We start from the raw sequence: 14,935 nt of genomic DNA, 5'->3' as shown, positions 1-14,935 counted from the left end.
GTAATGCATTTAATCCTCACAAAAACCTTAAAGGAACTTACCATGATTATCTTCATTTTACAATGGGGAAATGTAGGCATAGAAGTTGAATAACTTGCCCAGAAATGAACAACTGATAAGGAGGCAAAATCAGGATGAACCCAGGTTCTCAGATCTTTCTTGTCTGTTAACCCGTGTATATGTGTGTGTGTGTGTGTGTGTGTGTGTGTGTGTGTTTAGCCTTCTTACATTTCACAGTGTCTTCTCTAAAGATGATCCCACACTATTTCTTGTTATTGATTGCTTCTCATTGTGTCGTGTTCCCCTAGGAGAGATGCATTCATTTTCTTGTTGTGTTTATTTTTCAGTTGAGGGGAAGGTGACTGGTCCCATGAGCCCGGGAGAATGAACTCAGAGGAGGCTGTTTACACGAGGTTCTCCCGCTCACCAGCTGTTGAGAGTCTGTGGATGAAGAGCAGGATCTTATTACTTCAATGGAAGCCTGGGACCATGTCCCCAACCACCAGCCCACCAAGAGGATGTGGTACAGTGGGGCTGCCTAATAAATGATTCATCAGAAGCATTTGATACAAATGTGTCTGGCAGCAGCCTCTTCAAATTTATGTTGCCTTCTTATCTAGCCTTGCGTGTGTTTAATGATCCCACTGCCTCTCACTCCAGTACCAGTACTGACCTGAAGGCTGGATCCACAATGGAATTCTCTTCGTGCAGGCTGGGTCTGTCCTGTTTGACAGCTATTTATAGAGCCCGTGTGGGTTAGTAACTATTTACTGAATGCCAGTTCCATGCCAGTTGTTAGGCTGGGTGCTTTACAAACATTTAATCCTCACAAAAACCCTGTGAGGTTGAACCTATTATCTCCATTTTGCCCATGAGCAAATGGAGGCTCAGAGAGGTTGTGCGCTGTGTATAAGGTCACACAGTTGGCAGAGTCAGGGCTCAAATTGAGATGAAGTCCAAAGCCCCTCCACTTTAACACGCCGCTTTGCCCATCACTGCTCCAGAGATCACTAGCCCACCATATCATCACTGGCACTCCTCTCATAAATAGAGGTGGGGATGGCAGTGTATGTGATGGGAAGTGTCTGAAAGGGAGGGTCAGGGAGCTTTAGAGGCACTGAAAAATCACAGAATTAGTCTCTAAGAAAAATAACACAATGCTTTTTTAGATCAGAAGTTGATAAACTGTGGCCTATGAGTCAAATCAGCCCCCAACCTCTTTCTGTAAGTTAAGTTTTACGGGAGCACAGCCACACCCAGTCCTTTATGTACTGCCTAAGGCTGCTTCCTCTCCACAATGGCAGAGTTGCATAGCTGTGACAGAGGCCATATGGCTCTCAAAGCCTAAAATATTGACTCTCTGGGCCTTTCTAGAAAAAGTTTGCTGACACCTGTTTTAGATGACTTAGGAAGAGAACCAATAGTTTTTATTAAGGCCAATTAATTATTTTTTTCATTTGACTGAGAAAACGACTTAAAGATTCGTACTGCTAAGGCCGTCACTGGTGGTGGTGGAGTGGGGCACGGGGGTGGGGCTGTAGGGATCCAACCAGCGGAGGTTAAGGGACAGGGAGGAGAAGGGGGAAGTCTGGGCCTCTGGGTCCCCACTCAGCTCCTCCCCCCAGACGCATCCCACTCATGTCCTTCCGATTTCCCCTGCCAAATCAAGTCTCCTAAAATAACTGCTCATAAACTTGTAAGTGGCTTCCCACTTACAAAATGCTCAAATTCCAACACCCCAGCTGGGAATATAGAGACCAAAACAATCTGACCCCTATGAATCTCTCTCTCCACCCGTCTTATTCTTTTTTTTAATCACGAGGAAGTCACGCCAAGTTTGGGTTTATATTTCAAAGCCAATGTACTTGTCTTTGATTCACTTTTATGTAAGCAGAAAAGTAAACATATAATAGTTGTAGGCGATAATAGGAAACCAGGCTGAGCTTTCTTATATATGATGTATTGATTCTTCACCTAAGCTAAAAGTTATATAAACAGGGACTTCCCTGGCGGTCCAGTAGTTAAGACTCCGTGTTTCCACTGCAGGGGACCCAGGTTCGATCCCTGGTGGGGGAACTAGGATCCCATATGCCCAGCAGCGCAACAAAAACAAAAAGTTATAAACAAAAGAGAAGTTTATAAATGTTTCCGTTACCAGAAATCACTCTCCAATTGTGTTTAGAAAAAAACTATTCCAGCTAAGGTTTTTGTTTTGTTTTTAAATTGTATTATCATAAGCTCTCTCCCACGTTGCTGTGTATTTTTCATAAAGATAATTTTTCATGGCTGAGAATATTTCATCTCCTATATGTTCCAGAATTTTCCTAATACTGCCCGGGTATTTGGACATTAAAGGTTGCTGTTTTCATTTGTTTCAACTCCTATCTCTATTGCCTCTAGTTATTCTTCTCCTTCTTTTTCACCTTTGCTCAGACTGTTTTCTTGGCTTGGGAAGGATCCTGTTGTCCTTTCCCGTCTGCTTAAGTCCTGTCACCTTCCCCCTTCAATCTCCGATTGCTAGGAGAGAGTTCAGATTGACCTTTAGAATGACGGATTTCAAGAGACTTCCCTAGAAGGTGCTGACATGGTACCATCTGAACTTGACTGCAGTGGCACTGCAGTATCAAAGGGCTCAGAAACCATTATTTCCTGGTGCTGTACTCAAGAATGGTTTATTTTAGAAAAGAATAATAGATAGCGGACACATACTATGTACTTTCCATATGTCAGGCATTATCGTAAGCACTGTATATACATTGTCATTTATCTTCCCGACAACCCTTTCAAGTGGGTCCTGTTAATACTCTCATTGTACAAATGAGAATATTGAGGTACAGAGAGGTTAAGAAATCACCCAAGGCCACACCACTGATAAGTGGGAGACTTGGCATTTGAATTCAGACAGTCTGGTGTCAGAGTCCTGGAGCTTAGCCAGTGAAATAGAACTCACAACGGCCCTTCCTCTCCCTAGTCTCAACCACGCAGCCTCAATCGGGCCCATACCATCTTCAGAGTATATGCAGAGGGCCTCAGAGGGGCTGCTGAGCAATGTTCTTACTAGGAACAGTGAGCCTGTTCCTCTGTGTTGGAGAGACCTGGCTGGGGGCCAGCATCCTTTCACACAGAGGAGCTCAAGAGGCAGATGAATTTGCTGTGTCCTTGGTCATTCTCTGAACATGATGAATCCAGGGGCATTTCCAGAGCCAAGGTAGGATGTGATGGAAACACCTGTGTCTTCCAGACCTCACTTATCTCAGTGTCCCAGGGACCTAGCATAAAAGCAGGCCATCATTCATGGAGAAGGGACTGTGACATAGTAACATCATAATGGCTACAGTTTAGTTAACTGCCCCTCTCATGCTCTCTCCCAGGAAAAGTGGGACCTCTTGTGATGGATCTTATGAGAGTGAGGGTGGGGAGAAGAGATTCAGAGTGCATTCCAAAGGTGAGTACAATTGCAAAGCTGAGTCAGAAAGGGAATGCATAGTAACTGGCCTCTAGTTTGAAGAATGAGAGAACCTCAGGGTTTGGAAAGATGTTAAAGGTTATCTCTGCCAGTTATTTTCCAGTGCCTGATCCCCTTAAAACAGCTCTGACAAGGAAATGCCCAGCCCTCTGTTTGGATACCTCCACTGATGGGGACCTTCCAACCAAACAAAAATCCATCCCAGCTCGGTACGGTTCTCTTAGAAAATTGGACTTTTTGTTGAGTGGAAATCTATCTTCCTGTAGCTTCCACCAAATCAGGTCTAACTCTTATCTGGGGGAGGCTAGAGGACAAGCCAGATTCCTCCTCCACACAACAGCCCTAGAGAGATTTGAAGCCTAAATGACTGTGTCCTCCCTGAGTTTTTCCTCTCCAGGCTAAATACTCACAGGTGCTTTAATTGTGTCTCTTCTCACATGGTTTCCAGGCCCTTTGTCAGATTTGTGTCCCCTGACTGCTTCCCGCTTTGCTTAGAGCTCTCCAAGTATGGAGTTAGAGCACAAGCTCACGTCAGACCAGAACCATCCCTTCCCTCCTATGAGAACTTATAGGATCAGAAATTAGTACTCCAAGTTCCAAGGGGTTCCAGGGATTTTGGGTGAATTTATTTTTGGTCAGAAGGGGGCAGGAAAAAAAAGAATGAGTTAGATTTCTGTGGTTAGGAAGAGATGATAATAGATAATATTTTTTGAATGCTTATTACATGCCAGACACTGTGCTTAACACTTAATATGAATTCTCTCATTTAATCCACTCAACCACCCTTACAGGTGGTACTGTTATGATGCCCATTTCACAGCTGAAGAAACTGAGGCTTAGAGAAGCTCAGGGTTTTCCGAGGCTATGTAGTGTATGCCAAGACTCAGGCCAGATATTAACAGGGAGCAATGGGTGAAGATTTGGCTTCAACAAAGAGCTGCATCTGGCCAGTGATTATGTTTCAGAAAAGCCAGGTATGACAGTGAAAACTGGCTAGGGGTGAGAATAGGACTTCTAAGACCTCAGAGATCAAGGAGCAGAAAGCCATGCCATGGTGGCACAGAAGGATATGATGTACAAGGCAGTAATAACAGTAACCGCTACCATTTGTTAAATGTGTCTAAATCAGGCATTTTGCATACATAATCTCCTTTAATCCTCACAACAACCCTAACTGGGAATTACTACCACTATGATCGCTATGTTACAGATAAGGAAATTGAGGCTTATTGAGGTTAAATGACTCACTGAAGTCTACACAGCTGGTAAGTAGCAGTGGCAGGATTAAAATTCAGATGGCTGGGGCTTCCCTGGTGGCGCAGTGGTTGGGAGGCCGCCTGCCGATGCAGCGGACACGGGTTCGTAACCCAGTCCGGGAGGATCCCGCATGCTGTGGAGCGGCTGGGCCCGTGAGCCATGGCCGCTGAGCCTGCGCGTCCGGAGCCTGTGCTCTGCAGTGGGAGAGGCCACGGCAGTGAGAGGCCCGCGTACCACCAAAAAAAAAAAAAAAAGAAAAAAATTCAGATGGCTGACTCCAGGGCGATGGCCCTATACCAAAGGGAAAGACTGTTGGCAAGAAACTTAAGGGAAGAAATTTTCTCTCCCAAGAGATGGGGGATCCCAGAACTTATGAGGGAACTCAGGGCTGCAGGCGATGCCTGGCAAGAGAGAACAGGAAACCTGGTTCTGGAAGAGACAATTTTGCCAGACTCTTTAAATCAGCAGTGCCAAGCCTGAGGCTATCCTAAATTGGGATTTAGTCAGAAAGGCAGTCCTGAAGGCCGAGGAACCTCATTCAAATAAATATCTATGACCAGATATGCTATCTCAGAATCAGAAACCTGTGTTGAAAAGTCATCTGTTTCTGTGCTTCTGTAGTTCCCTTTTCCCTTTTTTTTTTTTTTAAAACAATTTGCTTTCTCTCAGTTCAATGGCGACCAAACTTTAGTGTGCGTCAGAATCACCTGGAGGACTTGGAAAAACATTGATTACTGTACCCCCCTCCCACCCCCTGGAGATTCTGATTTAGTAAGTCTGGGGATGAAGCCTGAGAATTTGTACTACTAACAAGTTACCAGGTGCTGCTGATTCAGCTGGTCTGGGGATTACATTTGAGAACAAGGGCTTTGGTTTATTAGAAAAGCTATTTTTGAAAATTTCTAAACTGACTTGGCTGTGAAGAGGCAAAGGACTTGCCCATAGGCCAGAAGCAGTGGGAGTGGGTCAGGCAGCAGACTTAGTGCCCAGCTAGGTGAGTGCCTGCTGTGTGGGCCGGGGAAGACAGAAGTCACAGCTAGAAGACACTAGCTGTTTACAGATGAGAATGAGGGAAACCAGAAGGCCCGGGAAGCTGGGCAGGGAGCCAGACTGGCCAGAGGAGACAGAGATCTGGCGAGAGCAGAAGTCAAATGGGGTAGCACTCTTGTCAAAAGCTGCAGGTTCTTGGCTGGGCTGCAGGGAAAGAACTAGGGGAGCGGGGAGGCAAGGGGCCAGGAGTGAGCTCCTGGGATGTGGCCTGGGACAGAATCTGGAGATCGCATTTCAGCTGTTGACTCACTGTCTCCAAAGCCTCTTTCTGCCTCCTTCGGGGGTTAAGCCCATCAGTCACAGAGTGCCCAGGAGTTACCCCCTGACAGTAGTGAGGTAAAGTCCTTGCAGCAAGAGAACTGGGGACAGTGCTAAATGCTGTTTCTTCTTCACTGGGTCGTGCAGTGGCAGGCAGGTGCAGGGCTGGGGAGCTCACAGCAGGGTGGTTTGACTTCTGATGTTCTCCAGTCCCGAGGCTGCATTTCTCCCTCAAGGGAAACTGACTCAGCTGCAGTGCGCGTGCACTGCGGAGAATGGCCTGCATGGCTGCAGCGGCAGGCTAGTCGCTGAGTGCCTGGCTGCTCTCATCTCTCCTCATGGAACTGGGGCAGCTTGGAGAGGAGGCTCCTTTCCCTTGATACCAAGAAAAGGAGCATCTCTCTGCAAGACTGCATGCCACTACTTTCAGACGCAGGAGGAAAATTGTGCACATAGGCCCTGGACCCTGACCTTCAAAAACAACCCACCCGGCCTGAACTAGTTTTTCCTTTTGTTCCCTTCAACCCCTTTCTTGTACATGTCTGTCCAGTTTAAAAAGGATTTACTGAATGCATACTAGATGGCAGGCCCTGTGCTGGCGATACAGATATGGGTAAAAGAAATTTCGACCCACAAGTATCGTCAGGGAGACACATCTACAGAGATAATTACAGCCTTGTAGGATAAATGCTGTTTCTTAAACATAGAGACCATGCCCTCTCAGGACCTTTGTATTTGCTGTTTCTTCTGTCTAGAATGCTTTTCTCCAGATGTTTGTATAGTTATTCTCTCACTCTCAGGAGTGACCCGAGAGAGGCCTTCCCTGACTCTCCTACCGAGCATGAAGCCCACACAATTCTCTGATTCCATTTATCCCATGTAATTTTTCCCTGTAAAACGTCTAAACTCCTTACATTAGAGATGTAATGTAAGGAGGCATTTTATATACATATAAGGCATTTTACATACATACATATATATATATGTATGTATGTAAAATGCCTTGTCACTGCTGATTCTCAGTCTGTGGAATTGGTACCTGATAGGTACTCAATATATTTTTCCCTTTTGTTCATTCACAATGAGTGATTGCCCAGTTGAACTTTTCTGAACCTCTGCAGTCATCGAAATGGAAGATGAGGCCTGTCCACTTGGGGAAGAACATTTTGAATCGTACCTTCCCAAGCTTTCTAGTCTCTATTGTCCCCTCAGTCCAGACTGAGCAGGTTCTAGCTTCCCACCAATAACTATAATTACTGAGCATTAACTATGTACTGGGCACTTCCAAAACGTTATTTTTTTCTTTAATTTTTTATTTTTTGCGGTACGCGGGCCTCTCACTGTTGCGGCCTCTCCCATTGCGGAGCACAGGCTCCGGACGCGCAGGACCAAGCGGTCATGGGTCACGGGCCCAGCCGCTCCGCGGCACGTGGGATCTTCCCGGACCGGGGCGCGAACCCGTGTCCTCTGCATCGACAGGCGGACCCTCAACCACTACGCCACCAGGGAAGCCCCCAATACGTTATTTAATCTTCATAATGCTCTGCAAAGTCAGAATTATTTATTTTACCAAAGATGAAACAGGCTCTGGGAGAGTAGTTGCTCAAAGTCACAGCGAGCAAGGTTCCCAGGGGGCTCTCTGGTAAAGGTCTACCAGACTCCACAGTCTACCCAAGTTTCTGTCTCGTTCCTACAGGCTTTCCCCATGTTTCCACTACATCGCCCTCCCAGCCATTTCCTTCCCACTGGACCGCTGGGCCTGTCAGCCTGGCTGCTTCTCCAAGGGCTAGCATAAGGAGGTGCTTCAGATGCTTGCAGGATGGAGAAGAGGCTGATCTATCTCCAGGGCTGGAGCTTTCCTTCCCCTGCCCTCCCCACGGACCCGGCTGCTGGATGCCCAGTGGTCCATTCCAAAGCCAGCAGCAATCGCGCGCGCTGGAGGAAAAAGGATGGGGGAAGGAGGGCGAGGCTTCTTCAAACGACCGGCGGGACCGAGGGGCGAGCACTCCTCTCTCTCTGCCGCTCCGTCGCTGCACCGGATAACCAGCACCCCCCTTCCACCCCTCCCCATCTCTTCTCGCAGCAGGGCGCGTGCGCAAGGCGCTCCTCGCCCCCTCCCTTCCGCGGGCCGCCCTTTCACCCTGGCAACGGCGGCGCGACTGCGGCGCGCGCGGGGCTGGGCGCGGACGGGGCGCGGCCGGGCGGCGCCGGTGAGATCTGAGGCTGAGGCAGAGGCGGCGGTGGCTCAGCAGAGCAGCGGCCCCGGGTAGCCGTGTTGGCGTGTCCGACCTCCCTCCGTCTCCTCGCAAGGTTCTTCGACGCGGTTTTGGGTCTAGCGGACACAGCCCCTGGCCATGGACTCTCAGAAAGTAAGCGCGGGCGCTGGGCCGCCGAGGCTGGGCAGAGCTCCCCGGCCGGGTGGGCGGTGGGCGAGCGGGGCTGGCCAGGCCAGCCTGAGGCTGGGCTATGGCCGCGGAGGGCGAGGCCGCCAGGCCGCTTTGCTCTTTACTAGGAGCAAAGCGGCGCCCGCCGGGCTGCGGGGACCGCGCCCCGTGACCCTGGACAGCTTCTGCCCTGTACTTGGTCCTGGGTCCTGGTCCCTGGCTCCTGAGGGGATAGCGGGAGCCGCCCCCAGGTTTTCATCAGTTTTTGCAACGGTCTGGGCCCTCTTTGATTCTCGCAGCCTCACGGTGAGCTAGTGAGGGTTTATCCATCCTTAGCAGAAGAGGAAGTCAAGGCACATGGGGGTCTACCGGCTGACGCCGAAGCTGGCCCCTCTCCTCGACCCAGTCTTCTCCTGTCTTGGCAAAATCTGTGCCTCTTTAGGTCGGGAACCAGATCTCCTTAGTACCGCCCCCCGCCCAGCCTTGTCCACCGCCCCAGCCCTCCTCGGGACTAGTTCACTAGCACGTCTTGGTGTTTAGTGTTGGTTGAATTGAGAGAAAAGACTGACAGTTGTCAGAGCAGCGGTCCCACCCTCTGACCAGTTCAGTGCTGCCGGTCAGTTACCTTAATGGTTGTTTTGGCATGTTTTATACTTTCTGAACAAGTTAAAGAAAGGGTATACAGAACTAGCCGTTTTTATTAACCAAAATATATATATATTTAGAGAACATAGCCAACGTTTGAATACAATTAGAAGTGTTATTAATATTTAGTTATAATCCCTATATAAAAATCAACCACGGTGCTCTCTTTGTTAGATTATAGTAATTGAAATATAGTGCAGTATAATAAGAAGGAACACAGTGTTACTAATAATGTAGCAGGGAAAAACAAGGGCATGTCCAAGAGGCCATTCTTTTCTATTATTAGATAGAAAGTACTGGAAAAAACGTTAGAACCTTGTTTTCTATAATTTTGCCTGGATTCACTTCCTTGAGCACTGGGGGCATGAGAGAATAGTGTAGTGATGTGTTTAGCGTTAGCTATTACAGTATTTAACAAAAGTCATATGATTTCATTGTATGTGTGCATCTTGAAACTCAGGTATATTCAATTTTTTAATTTTCATGACTATTAGTAAGACATTTTTTAAAAATTACATTTTGTGTGTTTTGAATTTGTAAAACATTTCAAAGCTTATTTAACTTTTTAAATAAAAGTCATGTGATATCTGAGTGGACATTAGTTCAGAGCAAACGGAAGGGCAAAGACTTGGAGTCCAGAGACTCGGGTTCCATGCTGCTATATGTAGCTTTGTGATATGGAGCAAATCACTTAACTGTGATTAATCAATTTCCTCATTTATACAGTGGAAATGAGAATATTTTACAGTTACTGTAAAAAGCAGGTAATATAATTAAGTATGAATTATGTACTTTACAGTGCTTTAAAGTTTACAAAGAATAAGTACTAAAATACTCTGTGTGCTGTAAAACATAATTTTAAAAAGTATTTTAATGTGGCTCCTCTTATTTTGCCAGGGCATGCATTGTCTCTCATTTTAATGACTCCAGTTGGAGTGAGTCCTGCAAGGTCATACCACTAGCCATGCATAAGGCTAAGATCTGAACTTGGTTTCATTCCAAATGTTGTATTTGAGTACCTACACGTACTGTGTACAGTTTTACCAGAGGTAGAGAAGAATTAGCTGTTCTTTCTTACTGGTACTAATGTATCTTAGATAAGTTAGAGAATCAACTTCTCAATATTAGAAAATATGTTGAATTTCATTGATAGTATTAAATAATATTTCTAATAAAAAACGCTTTGTTTTGTAGCTTAAAATAAGCATCATGTGTTGATGCTTATAACCAATTCAGTGCTCTGAATTTGAGCATTCTTTTCTCATGAATTACTGCAGATTCAATTATATACCTCAACTAATAATGAACTGAGCTGGTTATGTATTTCTCTTGAAATAAAACAGTAGTAGTACACCCCTGGCATGATTTTTCTTTTCTATTATAGAATGTTACAACGAAAATAATAGCAGGGATGATACCTTAGTCAGCATAAGGAAACATAGTTACTGCAAGTGGCAGAGGGTGAGAGTGGCTTGAATATATATCCATTTGTAAGGTATTTGGGATTTGGGCTTTAAATTATTAAGAGGATGGCTTCAGAGTCGTCTCCAGTCCTTCTATTTATGAACTGAATGAGGTTGGGCAGTTTGCAGTCTCCATTTCCTCATCTTTAAAGTCTCCTTACCTCAAAGGGTTATGAAGATCGTGTTAATTTTTAAAAATCACTTGGTGCCTAGCACACATAAGTACTATCCGTTAGCTATTAGTAATCATAATCTCAACTTCAAAGTAACTTCATCCCTTTGTTGATAATTTGTATAACTATTTTTCTAATCCAGTCTAACCATTTCTTACCTTTGTCCTGAAGTTTAAAGCATGTTTTCTGTGTTTATGTCTGTAATAAATGTTTCAAATGATGGTGCCAAAGAAGAGTTGTTAAATCCTAATTGAAAGAGGATTGGAAGTTCTGACTCATGCAATCTGACAATAGAGGTTAAGTTAACTGGACAGTCTTACAGAAGCTTGATGGTGGCTAGTCAGCAAATGGATTAGCTTGACCAGCTGCTTTTTTGTCTGTGAAAATAACTTGGACTTGTGTTAGCAACAGATGCTCTGTTTGAGTAGAGGAAGAAAACATAATTACCTTGGGTATGTAAGGTGTACTGTTGGATACAGAAAACCACAGTATTATCTTCTAGAAATAAACAGAGGGATTTTGTTTATATCGAGTTTCTGGGACACTTGTGAACAGGATGTGTTATGGATAGGTGGCTTTATTTGATACTCAAACCTTTTGATTATGTCCTTAAGTGGTTTTAAGATAAAATCCCAAAGGTTTCTTTACCTGATAAAATGTGTATGTTCAAAGAAACCATTGAAACAAATAAGACATTTGCACCTTTCTAGAATCTTGGTGCTTAGAATTTGATAGTTTCAGTTAAATTCTTGCGCAGGAGATCATTCATATTCATAGGGGTTGCTGTTTCTAGGAAGGGTTTGTGCTGTAGGGATAATAAAGGTGGAGAGGAAAGGGGAAGGGATCCCTGAGGGAAGATGTCATCAAGAGCATACATTGTCAGTTGTTTGCTTTTCCTCCCTTTCCCCCCGCATATTCTACTTTCTGCTTAGAGAGGAATAGTGACAGTCAGGCAAGGCTTGATGTGCAAGACTGAACAAACCTAGACTGAGGAGATTGAACTGAGTAGGGAGAGTTTTAAAGCACAACACGACCTGCAACCAGTAGCATGTCTAGACTTGGCTTCCTCATCCCAGTTTCTTCCTCTGCCCTGGTATTTGCTATCCTTTGCCTTCTTGTTGTACCCTAACAGTTCGGAGGCCTCCACCATATCCAGATAGCCAACCGTCTCTCATGTTCTAAAATTATGCCTTTTTCTCAGTCCTGAGGAAAGGAAAGAGAAATGAAATTTGACTATTGTTCTGTATCCAGTATTGTATTAGACTGCTTTAAATTCTCACAACAGCTGTTATTCCTGTTGTAAAGATATGGAAGATGGAATTGAGAGAGGTTAAATAACTTGTTCAGAGTCACACAGCTAGCAAGTGGTAGACTGGATTCATACCAGGTCTTTCTTCCCAGCTCAAGCTTCTTTCATTACCACCCTTCCTGCCTTGCTCCTTTGCCTTTAAATGATGGCATGATTAATGTCATTAAAACTTAAGATATTAACTTAAGACATAAACTTAAGATATACCTTAAAATATAAACTTAAGATATATCTTTATCTTCAGATATGTCTTAGATCTTAAGATAAAACTTAAGATATAAACCCCTATAAAGTAGTTTTTTTGTTGTTGTTGTTATTAAGAAACTAGTTTAGTCTAGTAAAAATCGTTGATAGAAAGTATAGAACATGATTTAGATAAAACTCTGGAATTTGGTCTCCCTTGCTGCTACAAATCATTTTTCTGTAGTACATGTATCTCCCTTCTCTCCAGCTCTCTTTCTTTTTTGAGGGAAGGTCTTTGCTTTCTAAAATAGAGGTGTGACCAGGAAAGTATAACTGGGGTTTTTATACACCCCAGCCAAGCACAACTGCAGTCATTCCCGTGGAGCGGATCAGAGTAATTTGGGATGTACAAGGTACGAGGTACCCTCTTCAAAGGACCATGCTGACATACTTGTATCACTGTGTTTAAATACAGACACCTTCATTTTTATTGAACTTGACAGTTTAAAAAAAAACTAGAAATATAGTGAAACAGACCTAACTTAAAAAAATTTTTTTAAAGACAATGGTTCTTTGCAGTGCCTGGCTGAATGTAAGCAGGATTATTCATGCAGCAAACACATATTGAATGCCATAGTGATAGATATTCCACTCCAGTGTAGGGTGGACAATACTTTGAAGTTAGTGGATTTTTTCTACAGCTTTCTTTTTCTATGTTTTATATCCTCAGTTGGCACTGCTTCCCGGCCACAAGGTTCTGATTAATATGGTCTCAGTTATTGATATTTGCTGATGATAGCTAATTATATTTTGAACTAATTTATAATAGTGTTAGCACAGCCAGCCTGTGCACTCCTGTTGCATTATAAATACAAGTAACACAAGTTTATTGTAGGAAATTAGGAAATATAGATAAATGAAAATAAAATAAAAATCACCCATAATCCTGCCACCCAGAGATAACTTCTTTTAACATTTGTATATATTACATTCCAGTCTTTTTTAATGCATATAGAAACTTAAAAAAACTATGGTATCACACTATGTATAGTGATTTATAATTTGCCTCTCACTTAATATGTAAGGATATCTTTTTCCATGTTAATATCATTCTACAACACTTTTAATGATTTAGCAGAATTCTTTAATATGGATATATATTACGTGATTTTTTTAAAAAATTTTAATTTTTTTTGGCTGCGTTGGGTCTTTGTTGCTTCACGCGCGCTTTCTCTAGTTGTGGTGAGTGGGGGCTACTCTTTGTTGCAGTGTGCGGGCTTCTCACTGCGGTGGCTTCTCTTGTTGCAGAGCACAGGCTCTAGGCACACGGGCTTCAGTAGTTGTGGCACGTGGGCCTTAGTAGTTGTGGCTCACAGGCTCTAGAGCGCAGGCTCAGTAGTTGTGGTGCACAGGCTTAGTTGCTCCACGGCATGTGGGATCTTCCTGGACCAGGGGTTGAAGCTGTGTCCCCTGCATTGGCAGGAGGATTCTTAACCACTGCGCCACCAGGGAAGCCCTACTTGATTTTTAGTTAGTATCCTTTTCTCATGCTTTTATGTTGGTCCTAACCTTTTAATATTATAAATAATAGTAAGATGAAATCTTTGTCGTCAAGTCTCGGCTTATACTCTTTAATTATTTACTTAGAATAAATTAGTAGAAATGGAATTACTGAGTCATTGTGTATATGCTTTTAAATATCTTTTGATGTGTATTGCCAAGTCGCCCTTCAGAAAGGTTTTGTCAGTTTATACTGCTACTAGTGGTACCTGAGAGTACCCCCATCTCTACTTCCATTCCACCTCCCTTAATTAGATGATGAGTCCTCTGGTTTCCATGGCCGAATGTGAGCCTCTTAGACTTCATTGGATGGAACAGACAGTTCAGAGGCTGCAAAAATGGATGAGGCTTCCTCAGCCTCTGATACACTGTATTTCCTCAAATCCTAGTTGGGAAAGAACCTCTTCTTCTGCCCTGATACCTGCAACTGGGCTCAGGGTGAAAAGACAGTATTCCCTACCAGGTCTTTTACTAGATTTTTTTTCTGTGGATCACCTCAGTGGCATCTGTGTACAGAGGTAGTAATCCCAGCTGTTTCACTGTTACAGAGGGCGTAGCTTTCTACCAGTTAACTATTTATGATTATCAGATTCCTGAATTCCTCAACAATATATAATTCTCCTTTTCTAGCTCGTTGCATCACTTTTGAGCACAATACTCTTGTTATGTGTTGCCATAACTATGGTCAGCTGGTAAGATTCTGGTTGTCTAACTTACCAGCTGGATAGAGCATTCTGGATTTCTACTCATTTCCTGATTCAAAGGAGAGGTCTTTGGTGTGGAGTGATACAAGTGGCATAATTCCTGGTGGCATTAGGATTTTTCACTGATCCCTTTTCTCTGGTTGCAGGAACCCTATGACTGTTTTGTACAGTCCTCTGCAGTGTATGCAGCCTAGAGTGGTGTAAGAGCACAGACTCTGGAGGCAGCTTCCTGGATTTGAATTGTGACTGCCATTTGACAGCTGCGTGATCAAAGGAAGTTTCATAACTTCTTTAACCTCTCTTTCTTCAACCATAAAATACAAAGACATATTGCTGTCTATTGTGATAATTAAAAAGATAGTCCATGTTAGAAGCTTAGTATAGTGCCTGGCACATAGAAAGTGCTTAATGAATACTAACTGAAATGACTATAGTCATAGTTTGGCCCCTTTAAATTGTAGATTGATTAGTGATATTTGCAGT

At 43.9% G+C, this 14,935-nt stretch overlaps 2 protein-coding genes across 6 annotated transcripts in view; both read left to right on the top strand.

Annotated features, from left to right (window-relative positions):
* Nucleotides 1-573, top strand: part of SLC44A1 (solute carrier family 44 member 1) — a 212,778-nt gene extending 212,205 nt beyond the window's left edge. For all 4 annotated transcript variants that reach the window (XR_009541529.1, XR_009541531.1, XR_009541530.1 and 1 more), the window contains one exon: nucleotides 348-573. Coding sequence is in view for 1 of the 4 variants with exons in the window: in XM_060154708.1 (XP_060010691.1) it covers nucleotides 348-362 (15 nt within the window). In the remaining 3 variants the exon portion in view is untranslated. The remainder of the gene's footprint in view (nucleotides 1-347) is intronic.
* Nucleotides 574-8,248: 7,675 nt separating this feature from the next.
* FSD1L (fibronectin type III and SPRY domain containing 1 like) overlaps nucleotides 8,249-14,935 on the top strand; it is a 70,285-nt gene continuing 63,598 nt past the window's right edge. For both annotated transcript variants that reach the window (XM_060154703.1, XM_060154704.1), the window contains exon 1: nucleotides 8,249-8,400. In XM_060154703.1, the coding sequence (XP_060010686.1) occupies nucleotides 8,386-8,400 (15 nt within the window). In that variant the 5' untranslated portion in view covers nucleotides 8,249-8,385. The remainder of the gene's footprint in view (nucleotides 8,401-14,935) is intronic.

The sequence above is a fragment of the Lagenorhynchus albirostris genome, chromosome 7 (genome assembly GCF_949774975.1).
Source record: "Lagenorhynchus albirostris chromosome 7, mLagAlb1.1, whole genome shotgun sequence".
NCBI lineage: Eukaryota > Metazoa > Chordata > Mammalia > Artiodactyla > Delphinidae > Lagenorhynchus > Lagenorhynchus albirostris.
This window is presented reverse-complemented; position numbering and strand designations above follow the sequence as displayed.